We start from the raw sequence: 24038 nt of genomic DNA, 5'->3' as shown, positions 1-24038 counted from the left end.
ATATTAACATGCCTCATCAATTTTAAAACCAACTTTGTGACGCTGCTCCTGCGTAAGTTTGTCGCACGAGCTGAGGGGTGAGTCAGGCTGCACAGAGACGAGAGGCTTTGACAGAGAGACCACACAACGCAAGCTTCAGGAGTTAGCATGATTCATGAAATGACTGTGTGCTCCATGTAAGGATGACCATTATGAAAAAAATAAGCATCTATTCATATTTTGGAGCAATTCAACCTTTACTTAGAAGCTTTTGGCACTATCTTTGTCAAAAAAAATGAATAGACAAGTGGAAAAACCTGTAGCCTAGTAACAGCTGAAATAAGCCTCGCAGCTATGAGTATTAATTTAGGACGGTGATGACGCCAGGACAACAAAGCTGTACAGTTATCTGAAAATAATGCGCACCCCCTGGCCAATCAGATTTGAGTATTCAAGGACACAAAGTATTATATAATCTTCAAGTAATGTACCAACACTGGAAAAGATAAAGAGCACACTTGTGTGGAAAATGATTTGAGAGTATCAGTAATTCAATTTACTCACATTTGCACAGTGTAAGGCCAGAGCACAAAAGACAGCAAACATCTTAAAGTTGTTCTCATCTGTTTTAGTGAAGGCACTTCCGCTTAACTTGTTCACCATCTGCACCACACCTATAACGCTCCCCCTGCTCACGATGGGCATGCACAGGATGTTCCGCGTAGTGTAGCCGGTTTTAAGGTCCACCTCTCTGCGAAGGAGGATAGAAAAATATAACAATTTGACACATAATCCATTTAGAGACTTTACAATGTGACCCAGACAAGAACAGCATGTTTAAGTCTCAATTCCTGGTGTACACTTAAATCCGGAGGCCGCTCTAATAAGAATGACTACAGTGTTTATATGCAAAATAAAGCAAACTGAAGCCAAGCTGTCCAGGATCAGTCACGAAACAACTTTAAAAATGTTTATAAGATTTATAATATGTGATGACAAAGATAAGTGATGATAGGTGTATTGCAGAGTCTTTTGGAGTTTACCGGTTGAACCGTGGGTCTGCATAGGCATCTGGGATATTTAAGACTTCCCCTGTCTGAGCCACTTGGCCAGCTATTCCCTTCTCTATAGAAAACCTGTAGGGAAAGAAGAGAGGAGAGGCAATATGACACTTTTTACAAACGTAAGCAAATGGATATATCATATACGACTTCATATTTTATTTATTAATGTTTTAATACTAAAACTACAAAATACTATTTACATTGTATACATTAACCGAAAGGACTCTGATGCATAATTAGCAGCTCAACTGCATTTTCTTATAATTTTTGTCTTCATTTTATATCAGAAGAATGTCTGAGCTGTTTAAACTGTATTAAAAAATAGAGCAGGACACAACTTTTGGACGTATGGAGACAAAAGCAAAAATGAGCAGAAACTGAAAATGATGAGCCATATGTGTTGCAATTATCAGACGGATATTACTACTACTATTTACAGTAAACTGACACTTGCAGTTTGGCAGGAAACAGGAACAATTACACACCTAATTTCTTTGGTTTTCCTAAAGACAGGTTTGCCTTCTTTCTCCTCCCCAATATCGAACAGGTCAGAATACAGTTCTTTGTTGTTGTGATCAACCTGGAAGAGCGCGCACCTGTCCGCATTCACCAGGTTTTTTGCATATATCTGCAAAACAACAGGGACAAAGCCTTGTGAGCAACACGGAAAGCTGAATCGACCTGAAAAAACATGAATGTTGTCTCTAGCACCTGCAATATAATTAGATCAGATACATATCTAGAGTTTCATTTGATAGTTTCTCTTCAATGGAACAGTTAAATGTAGAAGTTTAAAACACACACAGTTTTACTACGGGTCATTCTGGTTCAAATTTAGTGTTTGAACCAGATGACGTGAATGACCTGAGATGACACTATAGTCACAAGGCAACAAAATACATGTATACATACATACAAACAGAGAGGTGGGTATTAGTGAAGTAAACAGGAAAAGCGTGTTTTTAACTCATACAGATCACATTTGTTTTAAATTTGCAAAGTAGAGAAAATATTGCAAGCTAAAAAAAAAACATGCCTTCTTTATGTGGAGTATGTTTATTTATCTATTATATTATTAATGAATAATTGTAATAATGATTATGAGAGATAACATTATTAATGTCAACAAGCATGTACAGTATAGTAAGGAAATACTAGCAATGCCCCATGAGTATCGAGGGGGCCAGTGTGTATCTGTATTACAGCAGCATTACTACTTGCTTTAACACACATAATGTAACACACACTCCGAGGATGTGTAGCCTTGAAGACAATGTGAATGAACACCTACTTGCAGAAATCACACTCACCATAATATGTTCAAGTAGAGAATCTATTGCCACAATGTTATCAAAGTATGTTCTGTGCGAAAAGAAGAAATGGCGCATTGAGATGTTTGACAAATGGAAAGTTCTGATGACGTTCACATTCAAGACATGAAAGCTAAATTTCCTAAAATAAATTCATTTATTTTACTGTGTGAGAAGAAAGCCTTATTTAACCTTTGACCTTACATGAAAAGAGATGAGATACAGACTCACTTTAGAGTTCATGTTGTAATTTCTCTGATGCTGAAACTAAAATACACTATCATTACATTCTTACACACATGAATGGTCCCAATAAACTGACAGCGATTCTTACTTTGACACATCTAGTAGGAAGTCATTGAGCTCAGTCTGTTTGGCGAGGCCTCTGCACACCTAGAAACAAAGAAAGGAAGGTCATGATCCGGCCCACAGACGTTACAGTATCAAACATTTCCGATACAGCACATACAGCATCCTGCTTGTACTGTAAACACCTTGCTGTCTACACACTTGGCTGTGGGCCATCTTGATAAGTTTTACTGTAGTAACAACAGTGTGTTTTGCAGCGAGCGGCTAACCCAGGAGTGCATTGTGCTGCAGTGCTGTACCTGCTCACTGAGGCTCAGAGATCCACTGTGGCCAGTGCAGCAGTGGGACACCGCTTCTCTGAGGTGTTATGCTATCTGTTCAAATAAAAACAGCACTGGGGCATAATGACGTCCTCTGGGAGCTGTTTGTTGAATCTATGGCTTAGTTGATTGGACTGAGCCCAGTGACAACCCAGTTCCTGTACACAGTGGATTTCCCCATTAAAAACACCCGTGCAGAACCAGAACAAACAAAGTCACTCAAGATAAGTAATAATAATAATAAGTGGGACAGGCAGACTTCACCTTGTTCCCACACAGGTCCTCAGTGAAGTGTTATAGTACTATGTCACAATGTGCATTTTCAAATTTTTAACCAGGTCCCTGTGGAAGTTTACTCACCTGTACTTGATGAATGGCAACTGATGCCCACGCTAAATTAGCTGTTGCAACCTGGAAAAAGAAAGTGCAGCTTAGCTCCCAAGAAGTGGGGAAAACAATTAAAATATCACAATTAACACACATTTTCCACACTGCTCTGCTCCGCACAACACGCGGTCTCATAATCACAGAAGAGCCAGTCAGCCTACAGATTCGGAGCGACTCTTGGGATACAGTTTCACCCCTGTAACACTGGTGCGTCCGTGTGTTTAGCACTGTGGATTAAAATTCATGCAATGTGAAATTAAAGCTGCATTATTAAATATTTCATATCTTAAAAATATATTTCATATGATCAACAGGTCAAATGATGATGATGATGATGTGTAATGTGAATGTTTGATAATGTGAGAAACATATCATTATTAACCAACTCTGCAGTTTCCCCCCCACATTTTAAGCATCCCTCAGCTCATTGTTTTAGCTTTTTTATGACCCACAGCTTTATTGTTTTGGTTCACTCTAAATCAACCTTGTTTCGAGAAACAGCCGGCAGCAGTTTTCAGGTAAAAAGCTCTGATTAACCCACTGTACGCGACCTGACCGACACCAAGCGGCAGAACACAGTGGAGCATTTTGCAGGTAATGAGCCAGATACTTCCCTTGGGAAAGTTGGTGAATACCAAAACTAAAGAGCTAAAATGGGAGTGAATTTATGAAGGACTAAAAAACACAACTTTAAATAATGTTCCTTCATGTATGCCGGGTGTGTAAATCAACAACTGTTTGCTATCAAGATAACCATAACAACTTTATAAGATAATAAATTGTTCAGCTTGTTGCGCTGACTCAAGTGGCCAGTTTAACATTTCAAGTTCAGTACCATGGCTGAACTTGCTTGAGCTACGTCATTGCATTACTATTTTAGGAATTTTAGTATGTATTTTAGCACCTGTAGAATCTCCCAGAAATACAGCATTATTCACAATCAACTGAACCCAACAAAGCTATAGAGATCTTAAACAGATCCAGATTAAGGTGAATACCAGGCTAACTGTAGTTCTGTGAGCCTTGCTCCAGCCTTCCACTCTTGGTGTGTTTTGTCTGGGTCAGACTGACCTCCTGGTGGCTGAGGTTGAAGGGCTCCTTGCCCCAGTGCCGATGCAGCTCCAGGATGGCAATGAGGTCCCCGATGGCAGTGAGGATGGGGAGGCACAGGACAGAGTGAACATGGATCCCTGAGTCCTGCCCTGTGCCGTCGGGGAAGCGCTCGTCCTGGAACATACAGGTCAGTGAAGGTCGTTATCACCCGAACTGCACAAGAGTTTAACAAAGGAGGTCAATGTAGCTGCTCTCTGATCTGATGTTTTTGTCTAAGATGTACTATGTATCAGACACAATAATGAAAAGCCTGAGCTTTAATGAAAGAGGGGCATCTGATTTAATTGTCTTGGATGTTTCCCAATGATGTGTACTTGAATTTCTAAGAACCCAAGAGCTTTTTCCAATTTTTTTGGACATCTCCTCAAAGTAAGTGTGAAACTGAAAAAACTGGCTTATTATTATTATTTTGCTGTATTTTACACTAAGCACTCTAGTGCACAAGTGTAGATACAGAATTTACCCCCCCACCCCCTCTCGAAAATTCAAATTCAAAGATTTTTATCTCTCTGTAAGGAATATTTTATTTTACTGCTGAATCAAACAATCTAGTGGTGACGGTTGGATTTGATTGATCGAACAAGTGGTGATGTTGAACATAAGCAAATAATTGAAACATTTATAGAGGTCACGTTATCATAATAGTGTTATTATATTGTCATAATTAAAATAACAAGAGAACACAAACAACAATATATTAAAACAATCTTTTTGTAATTTAAATTCCCAGCTATGCAGGAAAAAATGTAATTTCTACGATGGGCAAATCAGTATGAATTAGAAGAAAACTAGCCTTACCCCCATGATGTCCTCTACTAGCAGTGTTTTGCAAGTCTTGGCAACATGAGCGGCAATGGTTGTCCCAAATGCAATGGGGCCAGAGGGGATGAGGCTTGGAGGGCCATCCTTGGCCCCCGTTGGAGTGAACACACTTAAACTCTATTTAGATGCATAGACAAGAAAAGAGAGGCAGACAGAAAATGAGAAAGAAATGTCAAATAAATGCAAAAACTATTGCAGTGTAGAAAATGTGTTCAGGAAATGACCTCTGCACTTACATTGTTGCATTCTCCCAAGAAGTAAAGTGCAAATCCATCAGCTTTCGTTGCTGGAAAAATGAGAGACACGTGGGTCAGAGACCAGCTGTGCATATGCTGGAAATTCAATAAGACAGTCGAGTAACAACTGATATTAGTGTTATGTATATGCTCTCATTTAAATGTGTCCAGCACACACAAAAGTGCAAATGACAGGTATACCTGAGAAGGAAAGTGTGGAGACAACAGTCCAGTTGTAATCTAATAACAATCTATTAACAATGTCCCACTTAAAAGCAAGGGCACTTTGACCGAGGGCTTTGACTGCCATCCAGTTCATTTCATTCCCAATCCTCCTCTCCAGTCCCATTTCAGGCTGATATATAGGTCATGTTATCATACAATGTGACAAAAGAGGGAGACTGGAGAAGCAATAGTGATGTCACAGATGATCAAGAAGTTAATGAGTAGTGTGGTTTGGGTGAACTGATCCTTTGGTTTGGTTTGGTCTGTTGATAATATTGTAATATATTTATACAATATGACATATCAGACTTTGTCAAGGATGTAAGGATAAAATCCTGAACTTATTTCCATCATTGTTCTGTCTGTTTTTGTTAATCCACCAACTATTTGTCTAGATCGAGAAAGACATTAAGAGTCTGACATTAAGACATTTAGAAAAAAGGAAATGACTAATGTGATTTGCCAAGCTGAATGGGGGAGAAGACCATCCATTTACAAAAAATTCTTAATTTTTATTTGAGCAGGAAATGGTTTGGGATTATGACAGCAAGCTTTTCACTTAGTGTCCAAATGGCATTTAGAGTATTTGACAACAGTCTAATTGGGAGATGTTTATACAAACACTAGAAACATAATCAAATTTTTTCTATAAAAAATGTCTGCTGTCAGTGTCGGCTTGCAGATTCAGAGTGATGTGAACTGAAGCTGAGAGAATCAATAAATTGCATATTTTCTCAGTTTACCTTTTTTGATGATGTTGCACAACTCATAGAGCAGGAGTTTGTTGTCTCCTCCAGTGTCCAGGCGCTGCTCTATGTAGCTGTTGAGTTCGTACACCACACCCTGCATATTTGTGTCCTGGTACTGCTGGACACAAGACACACAGAAATTGCAACTCCACAGCCTTGCATAAACACTAAGATTGAATTTCAGAATTCAGCAACTGCTATAACAAAGAAATATGGGACAACAACCTGCATCCTGTACTGCACCAACTAAAAAATTACCGCAGCAGCAAGATTTTTTTTTTTTTTTGAATGAACAGAGATTATCTCCGTGCCATTCACAAAGACAGAGCCATTCATCACAACATTACCCTCCACCCTTACACTCCCCTTCACTGCTGCATTCTAGCCCAGGGATACCCCCGCAGTCCCAAGAGGAGGCCACCGGAGCCCCACAGCTCTGATTAGAGCCCTGGCAAAGCTTAGCTGCTCAGCCTCAGCTTAAAAGTGTGGTTATGTAAGAGACAGACCTCTTGCCTTGTACGGGGCCAGAGAGCCGTCTATTTCTGCGCCTGCAGAGAGGGTGAGGACAGGACGGCAGGGAGAGTGGCGTACTAGAAAGCCTCCCCCACGGGACGCCTTCTATCCTCCCACATCCTGTTTGCACAGACGTATGGATGACGCACTGAGGGGTCGAGTGGCCCTTGTTTTTTTTCTTTTCTGTGTATATGTGTGTGTATAAGTCCCTTCTACCCAGCTCCAGGGCACTGACACCCTGCTTCCTGGGGGCATAATGGTGTCAAGATGACAAAGGTGTGAACATATATGGAGCAGAATGGATTTGCTCTTTTCAAAAATGATTCTGCCAACTTTCTCACAGACAACAATGCGACAAAACATTCACGTTGTTTCGCATCGACTATCAAAACGATTATTTGACTTGAACACTCAGACACTACCCTTTTCTGAAAAACTCCAGCCTTATCATCACAAGCATCTGAACAAAGAGTGCACAGCTTGAGCTTGTAAAGTAATTTATATTTTTCAAGACAAAAACAAGTTAAACTGCCGCTTTTCTAAAGAAAGTAAGCACAAAGACAAACAAATGTGATGTCAAAGTAGTTCATCTGCTTCTTAATCAAGTGCACTAGGACATTTTTGCAGTTCTTCAAGGAGAGTATTGAGTTCAGTGCTGTCCCTGAATTAGTTCAGCTATAGTGTCCATTCCTTCCTTCAGTATGAACTCAATTAGTCACTAAGGTTAGCTTTGGGAATAATGTGGACAAGGCAATAATAAAGTATTAAAAATGTGATCATCTGTAAAGTGTAGCCTCATGTTCCTTGTCACATGAATATATAGTAATGAAACAAAAACTTACCCTGCTGACTTCTTTAGCTGATGTGTCATCTGTGAAGAGAGAGAGAAAGAAAAAAATCACAATGTTAAACTTTGTGTCTGAAAAACAGTTGGAATACATCTTAGGATAAGCTATTCTTATCAGGTGGACGAGACATGAACAATCAAGTTGTGTCCGAACTTTTATTGTGCAACATTCTTCCAGTTTGCAATGGTACCATGCCATTGGTCTGACGGCCCATTATTCCGAAACTCTCAATAGTCCAAAGAAATATCCCATTGGACTGAAAGGCCATTAGTCTGATGTCTTGTTATCCCGAAAAACAAAAGCCCACTGCTCTGAAGGCCTGTTGCTTTGAAAATACGCATTCTCCCCATAGATTTTCCCTGGAGTTTTTTGCCCCTGATACATTAGTTTATTTTGACATGCAAGTGATTATTGTAACCAAAGCCATGATCTTTCCCTAATGCTAACCAAGTGTTTTTTGTGCCCAAAACAAACCAGACCTGAATCATAGCATTGTCACACCATAAAACACAATTATTTTTTAACAAGCACATCAAAATATACTAAGAGTTTTTTAAGGGCAAAAGATGACACAACACCTGACCATAAATAATGCGTCATTGTTGGTTATCAGACACTGATAAAGTTTATTACCTATTGCAGAACATACCGTTCGTATACGTTATATGTTACTGAGGTCTTCTGCTAAAGTCGGCATCATGTTTCACAAAGCAGAACTCTGATTTTAATGAAATCACACGTCATAAAACTTGTGTGGACGTGCTGACAGTTATGTTGTTTTGAGATGTCAAACAGTAATGTTACACATCTTCCTTTATTTTATGTAACTTGGTTCACAGAAGACCTGTTAAACATCAGCCAAAATGAAAAGTCATACACAGACATATGTTGTGATTTAGTGATGACCATCTGTGCAACGGGTAACCCAGATCTATTAAAATGAGCAATATGTTAACAGAGAACACCAGCAGTCAACACCTCCATAGACTTTCAGTCCAATGGTACATGTTTCATATTGTTTATGTTTAAGAATAATCAGCAGTTGGACCAATAGGAAATCTCAGAAAATGCAAAACTTTTATAAATTAAATGTTTGATTCATAAGCAATAACCCTTGTCTAATTAAAAAACTGCTGCAGCAATCGGCCTGATGTGACCAGTAGCTTATGTTAGCTAATATTAGCTCTTGTTAGCTACTATTAATTGAATTGGTTCGCTGACTTGAGGGCTTAGTGAGTTGATACTTGACTGACCGACAGCAGGCTCAAAAGCAGTGTTTTACTGCTCTTACTGGTTAAAAGTTTCATGTTTTTCTATTTGGATATGGTCAGATGCTCACTCTGTTACACCTGTAACCACACCCAACACTGATGTCACGGTGTACTTACAAACCCTAGAGTACACTTCAACATCAATGTAGCAAGATGAGAAGTTAAACCACTGGAGGTCAGTAAAAACAAATTTGTCAGGCGGTGTTCAGTTACTCTTTAAATCGATGGATATTAAATCTGTGTTACTATGCAATTATTCATTGCCACTGCTGAGGAAAGGTTAACATGCACAATCAACTTTCCCTACATCAAACGCTGAAATCAACAAGAGTGAGCAACACAGATATCTGGTCTGGCTGTTTGAAGGTTGGGTGGATACTCTGCAGTGGCTTTGTGCACCAATGGTTTACAAAGGCACATCCCCACAAGCAACCAGTAAGCAAAACCATATGTTCTCCTCACAACAGTAGTCAGGTGAATGTTAAATGAGCAAATGCAAAAACTATGCAGCATTCAAAACATTAACACACTTTAAATATAAATTATGGATGAGTGTTTTGTCTACCTTTGATGCAGGTTAAAAATTATGATCCTTTTAAAACAGAATTAAGAGAGGTATTAATTTAACTTGACAAGTGCAAAATTTTGTGGCCTTGAGAGCAAATTCCTGGTGTGATTTCAGGCTGTTGGAGAGACAGTAGACATATGACTATTGTCTTTGGACGTGGACACTGAAGTATGTGATAATAATGAAAGCCTCAGCCAATCATAACAGTTTCTGGACTTATACTCTGGGAGAGGGTCTGGGAGTGCTACTTGGGATGAAAATAAAACCATTCACACAACTCAAGCAGTCTTCATTACACACGGGTCAACAGCACACGAGAACAGTAACTGCTCAGATCTCTTTGATAACTTTTCATGTGATCAAACCATGCAAAAAGCTGGGCAGATTTTAGAAACATCGACTGAAGTGCTGACTCGAGCTGGTCCTCTTGTGAAACAAACCTCTTTGTACATATGAAGAAAGAAATTACAGCCAGCTACATTGTTTGTTGTTTTAAACATGCCTCCAGTATGCTATGAGTTTCCTAACTTAGCCATGAGAGCTATTTTAGAGTGAACCCCTGGCCGTGCGTGACGTCAATCAGAGGACAGAGAGCTGCACTTGAAAGACTCCAAACCCTTTGAAAGATGAAAACTTTTTCAGGCAGAGTCTTTTTTTATAATGACTTGTTGAAGCCAGGATTATTCAGACATGAACAAATTATACAAATACAGTTACTTGCATTTGTAATATAAAACCAAAAAAACAGCTTAACACCAACCATGTTTATATTCATCTTGATTATTGGAGATGTTATACAGAACTTTATTCGGTAATGAAAGGAGACACCATATTTAATGTGGGTGAATGACACTCACATTACAGTTACTGCATTTAATCACGTCTTTCATTTGCGTATCTCTGAGCTATCTATGTGATATATCAATATGATGTAATAAAGTGATCATAGTACATGGTGTGTACATGGTGTAGTGCACAGTATATTATATTGTATGGTGTGCCAAACTCTGTGCAAGACCCTTGAGACACAGGACTGTATAAATAAAACTGATCTGACTATACAGATTGTACTGTAATGAAAAAGATTCTGTAAAAACATACCAGAAAATTTTATGTTCACTCCTTTTTTGGGATGATTGCTACTCATATGGGGTTTTTTAATTTACAATGTATGTAATGTGTTTAATAGTGCAAACAGCATGTACAGATGCCTGGGTAACTGTGAACTTTGAACAGCAGTGGAAGTTTTGACCTGAACTCTCAGCTCTCAGCTCTCAGGTCCCCTCCTCACCACCTTGGATGTGGCAGGGAAAGGCACAGTAACGCTCAACAGAAGGGAGGTGGGGGCACAGGATAGGTCAGGACAGTTAGTTCAACTACAAATGCGAGCAGACACAAACACAAACACTGGCACTCAAGTTGAGTGATGCAGCAGCAAAAATTCAATATGAGATAATTAAAAGTTAAAAAATATTAAAGTCTAGTGGCTTTTTGGGTGTCAGAGGAGACATGATATGATGTTGGTCTCCATTTAAGGGTGTGGAAGTTTTCCCCACCCTGCCTATAAATGTAGGACGCTACATTGCGGTGGTTAGTTCTCACCAACACATTGTTGCCACTTATCATTAGTGTGAAGTGTTGCAGTGGCTCCAGCAACACTGATATGTAAGAGCACGACCGGGTGACAAGTCCTATCAGTAAAATAGCATTGCGGTGAGGATATGATCATATTCTGTTATCATGTTACTAAATTCGGTTCTAAAAAAAAGTTGAATTTAAAACTAACAAAACAAGTATGTCAAGTTATGAAGTCAAGTTTGTTTTACACATAAAAAGGAATCTGATATAATAGTATAATAGCACTGAACATCAATTTGATTATTTTATGTGATTTTGCATATATTTTCATATAATCACATACATGTAAAATAGTATTATTTCAAACATGCTTATTCCTACACAAGCTGTTTCACTCCCTCAAGTATGGAAGGGTGTGTTTTGGTCCCCAAAATATGCTCACCCATTTCCTTGTGTAGGAAATGGTCACACGAGTAGCACTGTTTGTGGCGTGGTCCAATTACAGTTGGGCGAACCGTCTCTGGCGGCAGCCCATGTGAAGCAGTCCCAGAGGAACCACAGGGTGAGCTGCTGACATCAGACTGGGAAGGTACGAGCCAATTAGGACTATCCCTGCTTAACACTGTGTCCACAAAGTGAAAATATTTGAGTGGCCAAAAAGTAACATGAAGCTGTTGTACATGCAGGTTAAAGCATGGAAGGTGAAGTACAGAAAATATCAGTGCATAAGAACCACAGAGATATGGAATCAAGTGCCCTTTAAGTCAATTGTGCTAAACTAATTAACTTTATGACTGACAATTTTCCTATCATGTTTTGCAACAATAGCATCTTAGTTTCATCAGGTTAGTGTCAAGGGATTAATCCTAATGGTAGAGCTTTCCTGTGGGCCCGAGAGGGAAGGTATATTCAAGTAATGTGAACGTGTGTCTAAACTTTTGACTGGTACTGTGTGTGTGCTGTGTGTTTTTATCACCATACGATGTGGTCAGCCATCAGCAAAGGGACAGAGACCAGTAGTCTGTTCTAATGCCATCCCATATTTTCAAGAAGCTGCTGTGCTTTTAGTAAACACAGGAGGAGAGGGCCGACATGTTCTTAGAAAATATACGGCCGGCTCACTTAACACTCAACGCTAAACACAACTGTCGAGCAACTCCTAAACTCAGCAGAGGCTGAGCAGACGTCTTCTAGTAACTTTCATCACTGTATTCAGCCTTTTCCTGAACCTGAACAACCTCAATAAGAGTGTTTTTTCAGTTGTGCAGCACTGGGATGTTCAACTTTTATCTGGCAGGTAACAGGCTCAGATGTGTGCTGTTCTGACGTCTAAACCAGGGCTTATCAGGCAAGTCTTTTTTCAAGTGTTTTGTTTATAAGGTCAACACATATAGTCCTGCACATCCTGATTCATTTTATTGGCTACAATCCTGCATACATTTTTACAACTTTCACATTTTGAGTTTATACAATGAAAGAACTTCATGTATAGTTAATCATATACTGTATCATAAATGTATGTTTCTGTAATGAATATCTACATTTTGTATTAAATTCTTATGTATTTCAATTTTATGGGAACTCCTCCTCTGATACATTAATTATTCTCATTGCACAAAACCAAGAATCTGAAAGTGAATTATGACACATCACACTGTGACATGTAAGATAGAGGAGCACACACCTCTGGCTGGAAAAAGACAACTCACAAACCATCTTTGGGAAACAGAACAAACAACAAAGTTAAAACGAATGAATCAGATTAACATTAGAAAGGACAAAATCTCTCTTGTCAGTATCTAAAAATGTTCCTTCAGTTCAAAGACTGCAACATCAGTATCTTACTGACTAATAGCCTTTTCACACTAATCACAAATATCCAGATTATTTGAGCATTTTGATTTTATGGTGTTTAATGACCACTTCGGTGCCAGGGTGGACAACACAGAACCCCCCCCCCCCCCCCCCCAAAGGATCCACATTCATTGTTGTGGATATCTGTGAGCTGATAATAAAATAATTACATACTCATCAGATCAGCAACAAGGAATGTAAAACATTAACAGTTCATAAATGCAGTCAGTTACTAATTCAGCATTTCAAGGACAGACTATTGCTCTGAACTGACGCAATAAGACGTATTTATTACTATTCATCCATTTCAACTATCTACTAACACTACAACTAATCTACTGATAATTCAGTGAAAAGATTAGATGGAAATGTTGACTGCAGCTGGCGAATGTAGCTCAGGGTTGTTTGGTGTTACTGCTTTTTGAGGTGTGGAGAATTATCTGAAACTTGTAGACTGAACTTCTTTGATTTCTTTGAAATGTCTCAGTATTTGCTCTGAAGCAGATGTGAAAAATATGTATGAGGGAAAAAACGTGTTGTTTGCATACTGACACTGCAATTTCTGCATTGCAGTAGTATGATATAGTTGTAAGAAAGAAAGCAAGATGTGCTGCAAATTATTTTTGATATATTGATGATGTCATTAATTGATTTTACTGCATTACACTGCACAGAAAAGTGAACACAGCTTTAAAAGTTTAGTGCAAAACAAAAATGAAAAACTGAAACTGAAAATCTGAATAAAAAACACAGCTAAATAAATTGGAGAATTTCTGTCATAGTCATATTACCTTATAATACTGTTTTTCAGACAGTCTCTGGAAGCCATTATCAAGGAAGGGAGTTTATCTAACTTAAATCTGTACCTTTGTCTCAGTAATCACACACCAACACACAGAGGCTTGCAGTACACGAAAGCACAAAAGTATCTAGTTAACTGTTTGATTTGACCTGCTGATAAATGATTGAAGAAGCACCCAGAAGATATCCACAGCCCCAGACTGAGGCCTTTCACAGGAAAAATCCCTCAGTCAGCTGGGTCTACTGTGCATGATACGTGATGGGCGCTTTATTGATCTGACGCCATAGATACACAGTCTCCCACAGGACGGTCAGCTAGCAGTGACTCAGCGGTCAATATGTGCTGACCTAGTGGTCGTCCTGCATCGACCTGCTCCATGGAGGACATACAGCCTCCTTCTTCTTCTTCTTCTTCTTCTTCTCTGCCATGTTTCCTTTTCACCTAAACATCAGCCCTCCAATTTATCTTTCACTGGTTACTTTTTACTGCAGATCTGTCTAAAACAGCAATCCAGATCTCAATGAGACCTCCTCTTTATAAAAAAAAAAGAAAAAAGGATGAACTAACAATCAGGCAGTCATTGCAAATATAGGATAATGATCAACAACTAAAAACAAAGCCTTGTTGTTTGGCAGATAATTTTAGCTGCATTTCAGACCACAGTTTTTTTTTCCAACACTTGAAGATGCACTCACTAAACCCTGTGTGGGGTGCTGCTCCCCCCTGATGGAAAGCCCTGCAGGTGAGACAGCTCTCTTATCACAGTGTTAGGGTATGAGGTTCTGCTAAACAAGCACATCTTTGTCTGCTTGTGACTGCCATCCAAACACAGCTGAGAAATCGAATCAGCTGCTAAACAGCTCGACCCAACTCTTGCCCTCTGGAGTCCAGGCCAGAAAGGCCAAGGACTTCTCCCTCAAAGCGCTCCTTTACCAATCAGACATGCTGTCTGACTTATCAGGGATATTCAACTTTGCAAATAAGGCTCTCATTATGAATTCTGGCAGACTTTTTTCAGATATTTCATATCTAACTATCAGATTATTCTTCTTTGAGTACAGATTCATGTAATATGGGAACTGTATAAAAAAGCCTTTAACAAAATAAGGATAAAACCTGTTAAAATAATATATTATATACACTAACACATTTCAGGCTTTGTCCAGATTTAATCCACAACTCTGTTTGTATGAGCAGAATTTTCTTTTTGACAGTCTAATAAACAGATGCAGATGCATATACATATGTGTATCTGATTTTACGTGGGTCTGATTTTACTCTGAATACACAAAAATTGTCTCTCTCTCTCTTTCTGTGTGTGTGTGTGTGTGTGTGTGTGTGTGCATTACAGAAGGCTCAGATAAGTGATGAGGGGCCTACCCCATGACAGCGTGTGGTGTGAAGTAAACATCGCCAATGGGACAGTGGTCAAAGAGAGGTGTGATGATCAAATGACATTGGCCGTGGTTCTGGGAAAACGTGCTCTGCTCACTGTGTTCAGTAACAGGCCACTACGAGGCTGATCTGCTCTGTAGCACACTGTTATGACAGACCAACAGCTGCATTGCAAGCCGAGGCCTCCGTCGAATAGATAAACACTACTGTATGAAGCAACAAAGTCATTAAGAATAAGAAAAAAAAGAAGTAAAAATCGTAGTTTAACAAGTGTGCAAATGTGAATGCTTTTTCAGGAATTACAAGCTGTGACACAATTTTAGGACAAACAGACTCACACACACTCGCGTGTATGCGTACTGATTTATGTAATCCAATGTTGTCTATCACATGATAAGTGAGAACGGGACTGGCTACAGGGACTGCTTCCAGGAAGCAGTGGTTATCTCAGTGACGATCACATGATGACAGGTCTTGCTGCTGCTGCACTTACAAAGAATAGAAGATCAATTTGATCTTTAAACACTGTCACCGGAATATATGAATAGATATTTTGAATTGAACGGGTACTTTTATCATTAAAAACATGTGCAGGAACGTCTTTAAAAACAAAGGGAGAAATGTGTCATGTGTGTCATCAAGTTTCACTGATTCCAGCCATCATCCCAACACAGTGACCATTCAGCCTGTGTGATGAACAAGAAATTAGACAGTGCTTGTCATTTGAGTGGATACAGTCACTGAGAGGGAGATGCAGAGAGGCTTCAGAGTGGTGCCTAAGTGTCTGTTCACAATGGTCTAACAGAGGAAGTGGACTTAGAGTGATATTGCTGATGTGATGTAAAGATCAACCCCGGGAGAGACAAGCGGCATAATGAGAGAGCTGTCAGGCTGATTACTGATGTTTTCACTCCGAGTCTGGTTCCCTCTCACACAGCTTGAGAGCCCAACCGAGCCTTACTAGCTAGTAGCTGAATATTGTTCAGTATAGTACCTGCATTTTGCAAAGCATTCAAACTACCTGGTTAAAACCAGCTCAGAAAGCCAAGCAAGTATTTAATAATATGGCTAGCTTCTATATATGTATGTATATAAACGTACAGATAGAGCACAAATTACAGGAAAAGCCTGAATGAATGAATAGAGAAACAAATGAAATGCAGATGCTTCCATGTACCAGAGCTCACTGAATGCTTTGGTGAGTATGAAAATGATCAACCCAGTTAAACACCTGTGGAAGCTTTTGGATTAATGTGTACGACAATGATCTCCACCATCATCCCCATAAGAAGAAATTATATAATATAAATTTTCGTATTCAAATCTATTCAGTGATGTCTGTGGTTGTCTCTTATTCTATATGTCCTTTTGTTATGGTTTTTCTTTTCATCTGCTGTACTCCACAGACTCGGCAAGGAGCACTGGAACTGTTTTGGAGGCTTGTGGTGGCCAAGACAGTTTATGTTGTTTTTTCTTTTAATTTGTCACTCATCTGTATATAAAGACTCAACAACAATGACCAAAAGACAAAAACCAACAATGTGTATTTTTGCCCCTCAGTATTTTCTGAATTCACCAGCCTGAGTGTAGCACTCAGGCCCAAACTCATTCGTTCGTCAGAAATATTTATTTATTTATTTTTAAAGGCTAAATAATATCATAAAACAGCTGGGCACTGTTGTTTTTTTTTTAGAAAGCATAACTAAAACAGAAGTGAATGGGGACTGTTTTCAGTTAAAGAATTGGTGTGTTAGCAAGCACTGTATCAAAATAACTTAATCTATCAAATAAACTAAATGTCAATCATATTTTGCAAAATCACTTTTTGGTTAACAATGAGGCTCTATGGTAAATGGATTGCATTTATACATCGCCTTTTAGGTCTTCTGACCACTCAGTGTGCTTTACACTACATGCCAACATTCACCCATTCAGATTCTAATGGCAGAGGTGCCAACCTGCTCATCAGGAGTATTAGTGCTCATGCACACATACACAGATACAGTATATCGCTGTCGCTCCCTTTTGGAGTTCAGTTTCTTGGGGTTTGGGGTTCCTCTGCAAGGAGGAACCAGGGATTAAACCACTGATCTTCCAATTGGTGGATGACTGCCTCTACCACCCCTACGGCAAAGAGGAAGAAGCAACATCTGATACTGGATGTATCAGTTCATTTATTAAGAACAATTCATTGTTGGATTTAGTCTTATCACAAGATTTGTTGACAATACAAAAAACAGAACAGAATAATTAAGCTACAGTGTAACAGTGTATTAAGAGACTAACCAATTGTTTCAGGTTAAAATTGGTAATGTTAAAATCCAAATTAGATTATAGAAAGCTAAAAAAAAAACCAACAGGAAATGTGTTGTACATATTAGGATTAATATCTGCCATTCTCTGATAAGAATTTTGTAGAGAGCAGAAGTCTAGACACTCTGAGCTCAGCAGTAGACTGTATACCTTCATATGACCTACATTTATCAGTATGTGATGGTACTCACTCAGAACTAAAGGTATGCAGGTCGGCAGTTGGTGAAGCTGCATATTTCAACAAGGGAAAACCTACAATATCACTGATGTTCTCCCTTTCACAACATGGAAAAAACATAAAACTGTGATTTACTTTCTATGTCAGTGATGCCAACATGCCGTATATATGGGTCTCCACTGTGTTTTCTCATCCAACAAATTGATGTGGGTAATCATTTTACAAGGAGCCTTACGCCTATCAGTAATGTAGTTTACATTACTGTTGACCAAAGCACATCATAGCACTTTAGATGTTTCTATCTTTCAGGCAGTTAGTGGTTATTGTGCATTTCCTGACAAAAAATTGGAGTCAACTTTGAAATCTGAAACTTGCTTGAAACATGTAATCCATCCCAAATATACACCATGTCTGCTTACGTTTTTGTCATAGTTATCTCTGTGTAGTACCAGGTGACTTTTTTTCTGTGCAAGAATAACTTTAAACTGTGTTCACTGAGATGAGACACCTGACACGAGCGAGTAGATTTTTCTGTTTAGTGAAATAAATTAAAAAATGTGAAAAACTAAAAACAGCCATATTAAGGATATGTTATCTGGGCTAAAATATACAAAAACAAATGGTTTCTATGGCTCTTCAAACTATTGAGTCTTTGGGGAAATGTGGGAAAAGTGAAGTTGTCAACTGAGAGAACTACACCTTTGCTCTAAGGGAATTAAATTTCATGACTCATGTGATAACTGAGGAAAAACACAGAAGAGCCTCAAACCTTCCTCCTTTCTGTGGAGCTTTGGGTTCACTCTGTGATGAGTGAAACAGAGGATTCATCTGCTCTGATCTAAACTAAATGAGTCAAGTTATTCCTACTTGGCGCCAGCAAGTTTGATTAACATGAGGGCCTCTATTTGGTACCTGTCAACCTTAACACACACACACGCATGCGTACACACACACGCATGCGTACACACACACACACACACACTTACATATTGTATACAGGAAACAGTTTCAAACTGAGACTAGGGAAATCAACGTCTCTGTATGGCAGTACTGAACACTACTGTCTCTAAACCTCATGTAGAAAGCAGCTTCAAAATGTGACAAATCCATCCTCCGCCAGTTTCCCCCTTCACTTCAACACACCCACACCCTGAGGCAGTACAACCCCCTCCCCACACCACCACCACTTTCCCCACCCTCCCCTGGGCCCCCTTCAGCCGGCTGCATGTCTCTGGAGGTCGCCTCTGACGTCAGCAGCTCGACTGGGCAGAGTGCCAGCCCTGTAGGCCCTTGATGGATGCGGTTGGTCTGAGAAACAGTCCGCTGTGTGTGGGGCGCACGGCACAGACTCAACTCGGCCTGCTCAAACACATCTAATGACCTGTAAACACCCGACAGGTCCGTTCCTTCTCCCTTTCTTCTGTCTATCACATACACTAGCGATTAAAGGAGACACATGTGAAGTTGAGTGATTTGTACTGCAAATGGCCGGGATAATAAATAGAACCCACAGAGGAACACTCAGTCTCTGGTGATCCCATAGTGTTTAAGAGAAAGAGTTTCAGTTTTTCAGTGCAATAAAAGCAAACGACTGACGTGGCTGCAGATATTCAGGGCAGCCTGTATTTGTGGTTGACTTGTCAGGAATTTATTTGGGATTATGTGAGCTAAAACGTACAAACATTGAACCAAAGCAAAATATTACAGAAATTACAACTCTGCGTCAATATACTGAAATCCGCTGATACAATCATTATGTCGGAGTGATCCAGAGAGCTGCAGCCTGTGTGTGTGTGTGTGTGTGTGTGTGTGTGTGTGGTGTGTTTCAATGTTTGTCCCTGTATGTGTGGGAGTGGGTGTACCTGCAGGCCTGCTGCTGGTCTTCCTCTTCAGCCATCTGTCCAACGTCTCTGCACTCACACTCTCCAACACAAAGTCGTCCAGCATCTGCGGGTGCAGCGAGAGGTAGGCCTTCACTTTCTCATCTGTCAAGCCTGTGGAGAAAAGAAACAAAACATCTTTTACTCAACTTACTACAAAACTTTATTCATAAAAAATAAATACAGCTTGGACATTGTTGTTAAAATCTGGGAAATATTAGAAAAAGTTCAGAGGAGAGCAACATGAGGTATGAGAGGGGTGACAGCATGTGTAAGTGCACAGGCTACAAACAGCCGAAGGTCATCTTTACAGCTAGGTGAGCGCAGCGGCAGCAGCGCCTAGGATCTAGCTAAAGCTCTCAGATAGCCAGGCTAGTTCACTTATGTTTACTGTAAAGCTGTGTCTCCAGGGATAGGAGCCCCCAACAGAGGCAGCAGGATAAAGGAGGACTCGATTGTGCTTAATAGGCAATTAGGTTCTTGAGAGCCTGCTAAGTGCTGCTGTTTACTGTCTTTGTTGTCAGGGAAAAAAGCAATTTGCCAGACCATCGTTGAGGGAAAGTTGTTTTTAATATACCCGCTGGCGTCTGCACGGTTCAACTGAGAGGCCTTCATGATGCACTGGGAAACCATCATGTTTAGGTCATTCGCGCAAATGGAGTGTGTATCTAAAACAAAGACGTCGTAACTGTCTAAATTCAGCCACAGAATGTCATCTCATCAACGTGAACTTGACGCTGACATGAAATACAACCAAAAGTAATTATTTGTGGACAGAGAAAACTAACCCACTGGCAGTGTTGAATTTACATTTTATGGTATGGTACACAGTAAGTGTATCTGTTATCAGGTAATACGAGACAGAAAGCCCCTATCGTTTTTATACTGCTTTCTCACGAAACGTTTGGTTATCAGCAGCATCTGTGTAGACTCCCTTCAAGTGTGAATCACAGGAGGACATGCAGCTGGAAGGCATGTGTTCTGCTGTCAGACACACACACACACACACACACACAGGCACCAACACACACACACACGGCATGAAAATATTACTAAGTGGAGTCTGAAAAACTGTATAATATCGTGGTAGTGAATGGCTACAGATGCATTTGGACAATAAAACAGTATGCAAAGGGTGGCACAAAACAAAAACAAAAACAACAACAAAATAAAACCAGATGCTGGAGATAGAAGCACCAACTTCCACTTGAGCACAGGTTGTCTGTTGTTTGTGTTTAAAAGTTGCATTTGAGGAATAACTTCCATCCTTTTCAATCTGAATTGAATTTTATTTCGAATCAAAGTGCTCCTGACTCCTGGTAAAGAGATGGAGCAGCTACCTACGACCTTTGATCTATTCCCCCAGAACAAATCATTTGATCTCCAGTTACAATGGATCATCTGCTCGGCGTGTGTGTGTGGGTCGAGCAGGCTTGTGGTTGCAGGCAAATAAGGCAAACAGAGGTGGGGGTAAGTTTGGAGGGTGGAGGACGCTGCGGTCTGACGCTGTCCAGACACGAGACACAGCTCTTCAGGAGCGGAACGCCTCACGAGACTCCTGGCCAGCTCTGACGCACATCGGCAGAATACGGCTTAATAAATCAGAGAAAGTTAAGGGGGGTGAAGTGAGCTGCAGGGGACAGAAAGACACACAGAGAGGAGTAAAATGGGAGTGCTGCAAAAGGCCCTTACGACTTTGTCCTATTTGAAACACAAAGAAGGCACTGTCATTAGTGACACTACAAAAAATAAAAAAAACAAGGACGCTGTATGAATTTATGAATACAAGTTTTGTGTCTACAAGCTCTGAAAATTATTTAGCTATCATATGTGTGCACATGAACAAAAATAGTCAAATGTCCTATTTCCTTGGGGAAAAAGCAAACAACAGTGATAAAAATGTGCAGTGGGTATATAATGGTTGATAAAACGGTAATCTGTTCGAGCTCCATTCAGAGTACTTGTGTGACCTACACCAGCAGAAATTGTGGAAACATTAATTAGGGAAGCGTTGTTGGCAAAGCAAAAGCAAAGTGAAGACCTCTAATATAGCCGCTGTGCATTTCCCGCCCCCGAACTTAACCCCCTCACCTGTTTTTATTTTGACTGATGGACCTTTGAAAAGTACAAGAGCACAACATCTATGTCAGCTTTTTAGAATAGGGCTTGAAATGCCTTATAGAGAAAGGCCGGTGATATTCTATATATTATCCCGAAAAAAGAACAACAACGTTTTAATGTTTTAGTCAGTCTCTCAACACTTTCCAAACTCCCAAGATTGTCTGAGACTCTAAGACCCAAATCCATTTGTTCCATTTGTTCCAACAGAAGACGTAAATCTTTAAAAATAGGTGTCAACTACATGCTGTCATTCCACAAAAAAGTTGAACACAGTAGTTTTTAGTAAATGTTACCAAAACAGCCATAGAACTGGTGAGCTAGTGACTCTTTTTTGGGCAACAATGGAGCTCTATGGCATAGAGACAATACTTGTCAGTAAGATCAATTAATTGTTGGTTTGAGCCTTTTCATGGGTTTTGTTGATAATAGCAGTGATATCAAAATTCTGCCAGACATGTTATAGCAACATGATGATGCACTGAATGCTTTAAGAGATAATAATAAAGTAATATTATGCATTAAAGGAAGACATTTTAGACCATCAGGAAGCTTCCTCATGGTGTAAATCTCCTTTGGAATAAATGTATGAGACTAATGTTACAATTGAAACATCTTGTGCAGATAGTTTAAAACACTATAACAATCAGTGATAAATCAGTAAAGATACTAACAAAGCATCACAGGTCACATACACTCAACTGGTGGTTAATACACACATTGTTGTAATGTAGTTAAAGGGAAAATGGATTTATCGTTATCAGTTAAAATGCCTGTAGAAACAGTGGTTAATGGAAAAAAAAACATAAATATTGTTGATCTGTATTAAAGAGGTCTGGAAAAAGAAGCAAAAAGAATGACTGGTTTGACTAAACAGCCACTATTGCAGCATGAAGATGATTGATGGCACTTCTTTCTGCTACTTTCTGCCGACCTTACAGACTTCTGAAGTCTTTAGAGCCGCAGCTCAACTTAATGTGACCGCAGTGACACTCAGAGCTGTGGGATATGCGTCAGTGTCCTGGGCCTGCGACTATGGCGGCTAATCAAAGGTGCAGCCAGATCTGTCCCACATGCTGTGGTCCAGAATGGTTAACCCCACTGGGAACCACATGTGCTCACTCAATCAGGAGAGAGAAAGACCGCTGTGGAAGAAGCCATGGCTTGGTCACTGGTTTGACCGGAGTTTTTTTCCCTTTTATTTCGTCAAACCTCAATAGAATTTTCCTTTCTGCTGGAGCCACAACTGCTAAAGATAACGGTGTCATCAAAATAAGCACCAAATATTTTTGATTTGATTCTAAGAAGCATAATGATAGAGAAACATGCCTGACATGTCGAACACACACAAACCAAAATGACTATCAAAGTCCAAATTCTCATTTTCTAACACGCTTTTTTGATTTGTCAGCTTACTAAATCTTCAATATCTTGAGCCAGTCCTTGAACTTTTTATGAGTATTATGAGTTAGTCTTCCATTAAAATTCCTACTTCAGTAAAAGTATAAAAGAATTATCAGTAAAATATAGTGATAGTCTCAAAAGTAAATGTTTTCTTTCTTTTCTGCTGTAAAAAGCTGGTTTATTGCCACATAGGTTTTTACACACAAGGGGTTTGCTTTAGTCTGATGATAACTCACAATAAACATGTAAGCAAGTACAAAATACAAGAAACATGAGTGACAAATAATATTCTTATAATAAAATAATATAGCTGTGCAGTTTTGTGTAAGAATGTGAAACAGTTCCCAGTATCAAGCATAAAGGTCTGATGTATGTAGTATCATCATATCATCCCCCAAAGGATCATAATCAACACTTCATGCAATGATTAATGAGCAAAGAGGGAAAAAAAGTTTTCCTGCAAAAATTGTATTCTTTCTTTTGGACTTTTGCCTTTTTATGAAATATTTTACATCTTTTGGTCTTGAACAGTTATTTAGATGAAACCATCTAAGAAGTTTGAAGGGTACATCTCTCCAGACATCTGAAATATGACAAGGGGCCTCAATAGACAGTGTTTTTTGTAAGGGGTCAGACTCCAAAACATTTGGGTTTAATCTTTTACAGTGTATTGAAATGTATCAAATTATGATACTTTTTTATGTAAAACTTTGATCTGCTATGTAATAACTACAGCTGCACCTTTGTGCTTATGTGAGTTTGAGTCAAATTAAGTATGCTCATTCAGACAAATGTAAAGGCG

At 39.4% G+C, this 24038-nt stretch overlaps 1 protein-coding gene across 2 annotated transcripts in view; it reads right to left on the bottom strand.

The window, feature by feature from the left end:
• The window catches only part of pde10a (phosphodiesterase 10A), a 54602-nt gene that overhangs the window by 5898 nt on the left and 24666 nt on the right, over window positions 1–24038 (bottom strand). For both annotated transcript variants that reach the window (XM_053332936.1, XM_053332935.1), the window contains exons 2-13: window positions 19697–19828; window positions 7870–7898; window positions 6509–6629; window positions 5541–5590; window positions 5281–5421; window positions 4441–4596; window positions 3343–3393; window positions 2688–2746; window positions 2354–2405; window positions 1529–1671; window positions 1023–1115; window positions 544–730 (exon numbers count right to left, since the gene is read on the bottom strand). In XM_053332936.1, coding sequence (XP_053188911.1) covers window positions 544–730; window positions 1023–1115; window positions 1529–1671; window positions 2354–2405; window positions 2688–2746; window positions 3343–3393; window positions 4441–4596; window positions 5281–5421; window positions 5541–5590; window positions 6509–6629; window positions 7870–7898; window positions 19697–19828 — 1214 coding nt within the window. The remainder of the gene's footprint in view (window positions 1–543; window positions 731–1022; window positions 1116–1528; window positions 1672–2353; window positions 2406–2687; window positions 2747–3342; window positions 3394–4440; window positions 4597–5280; window positions 5422–5540; window positions 5591–6508; window positions 6630–7869; window positions 7899–19696; window positions 19829–24038) is intronic.

This window comes from Scomber japonicus, chromosome 14, assembly GCF_027409825.1.
Source record: "Scomber japonicus isolate fScoJap1 chromosome 14, fScoJap1.pri, whole genome shotgun sequence".
Taxonomy (NCBI): Eukaryota; Metazoa; Chordata; class Actinopteri; order Scombriformes; family Scombridae; genus Scomber; species Scomber japonicus.
The sequence above is the reverse complement of the archived record's forward strand: the minus strand, read 5'-3'. Positions and strand labels throughout refer to the sequence as shown.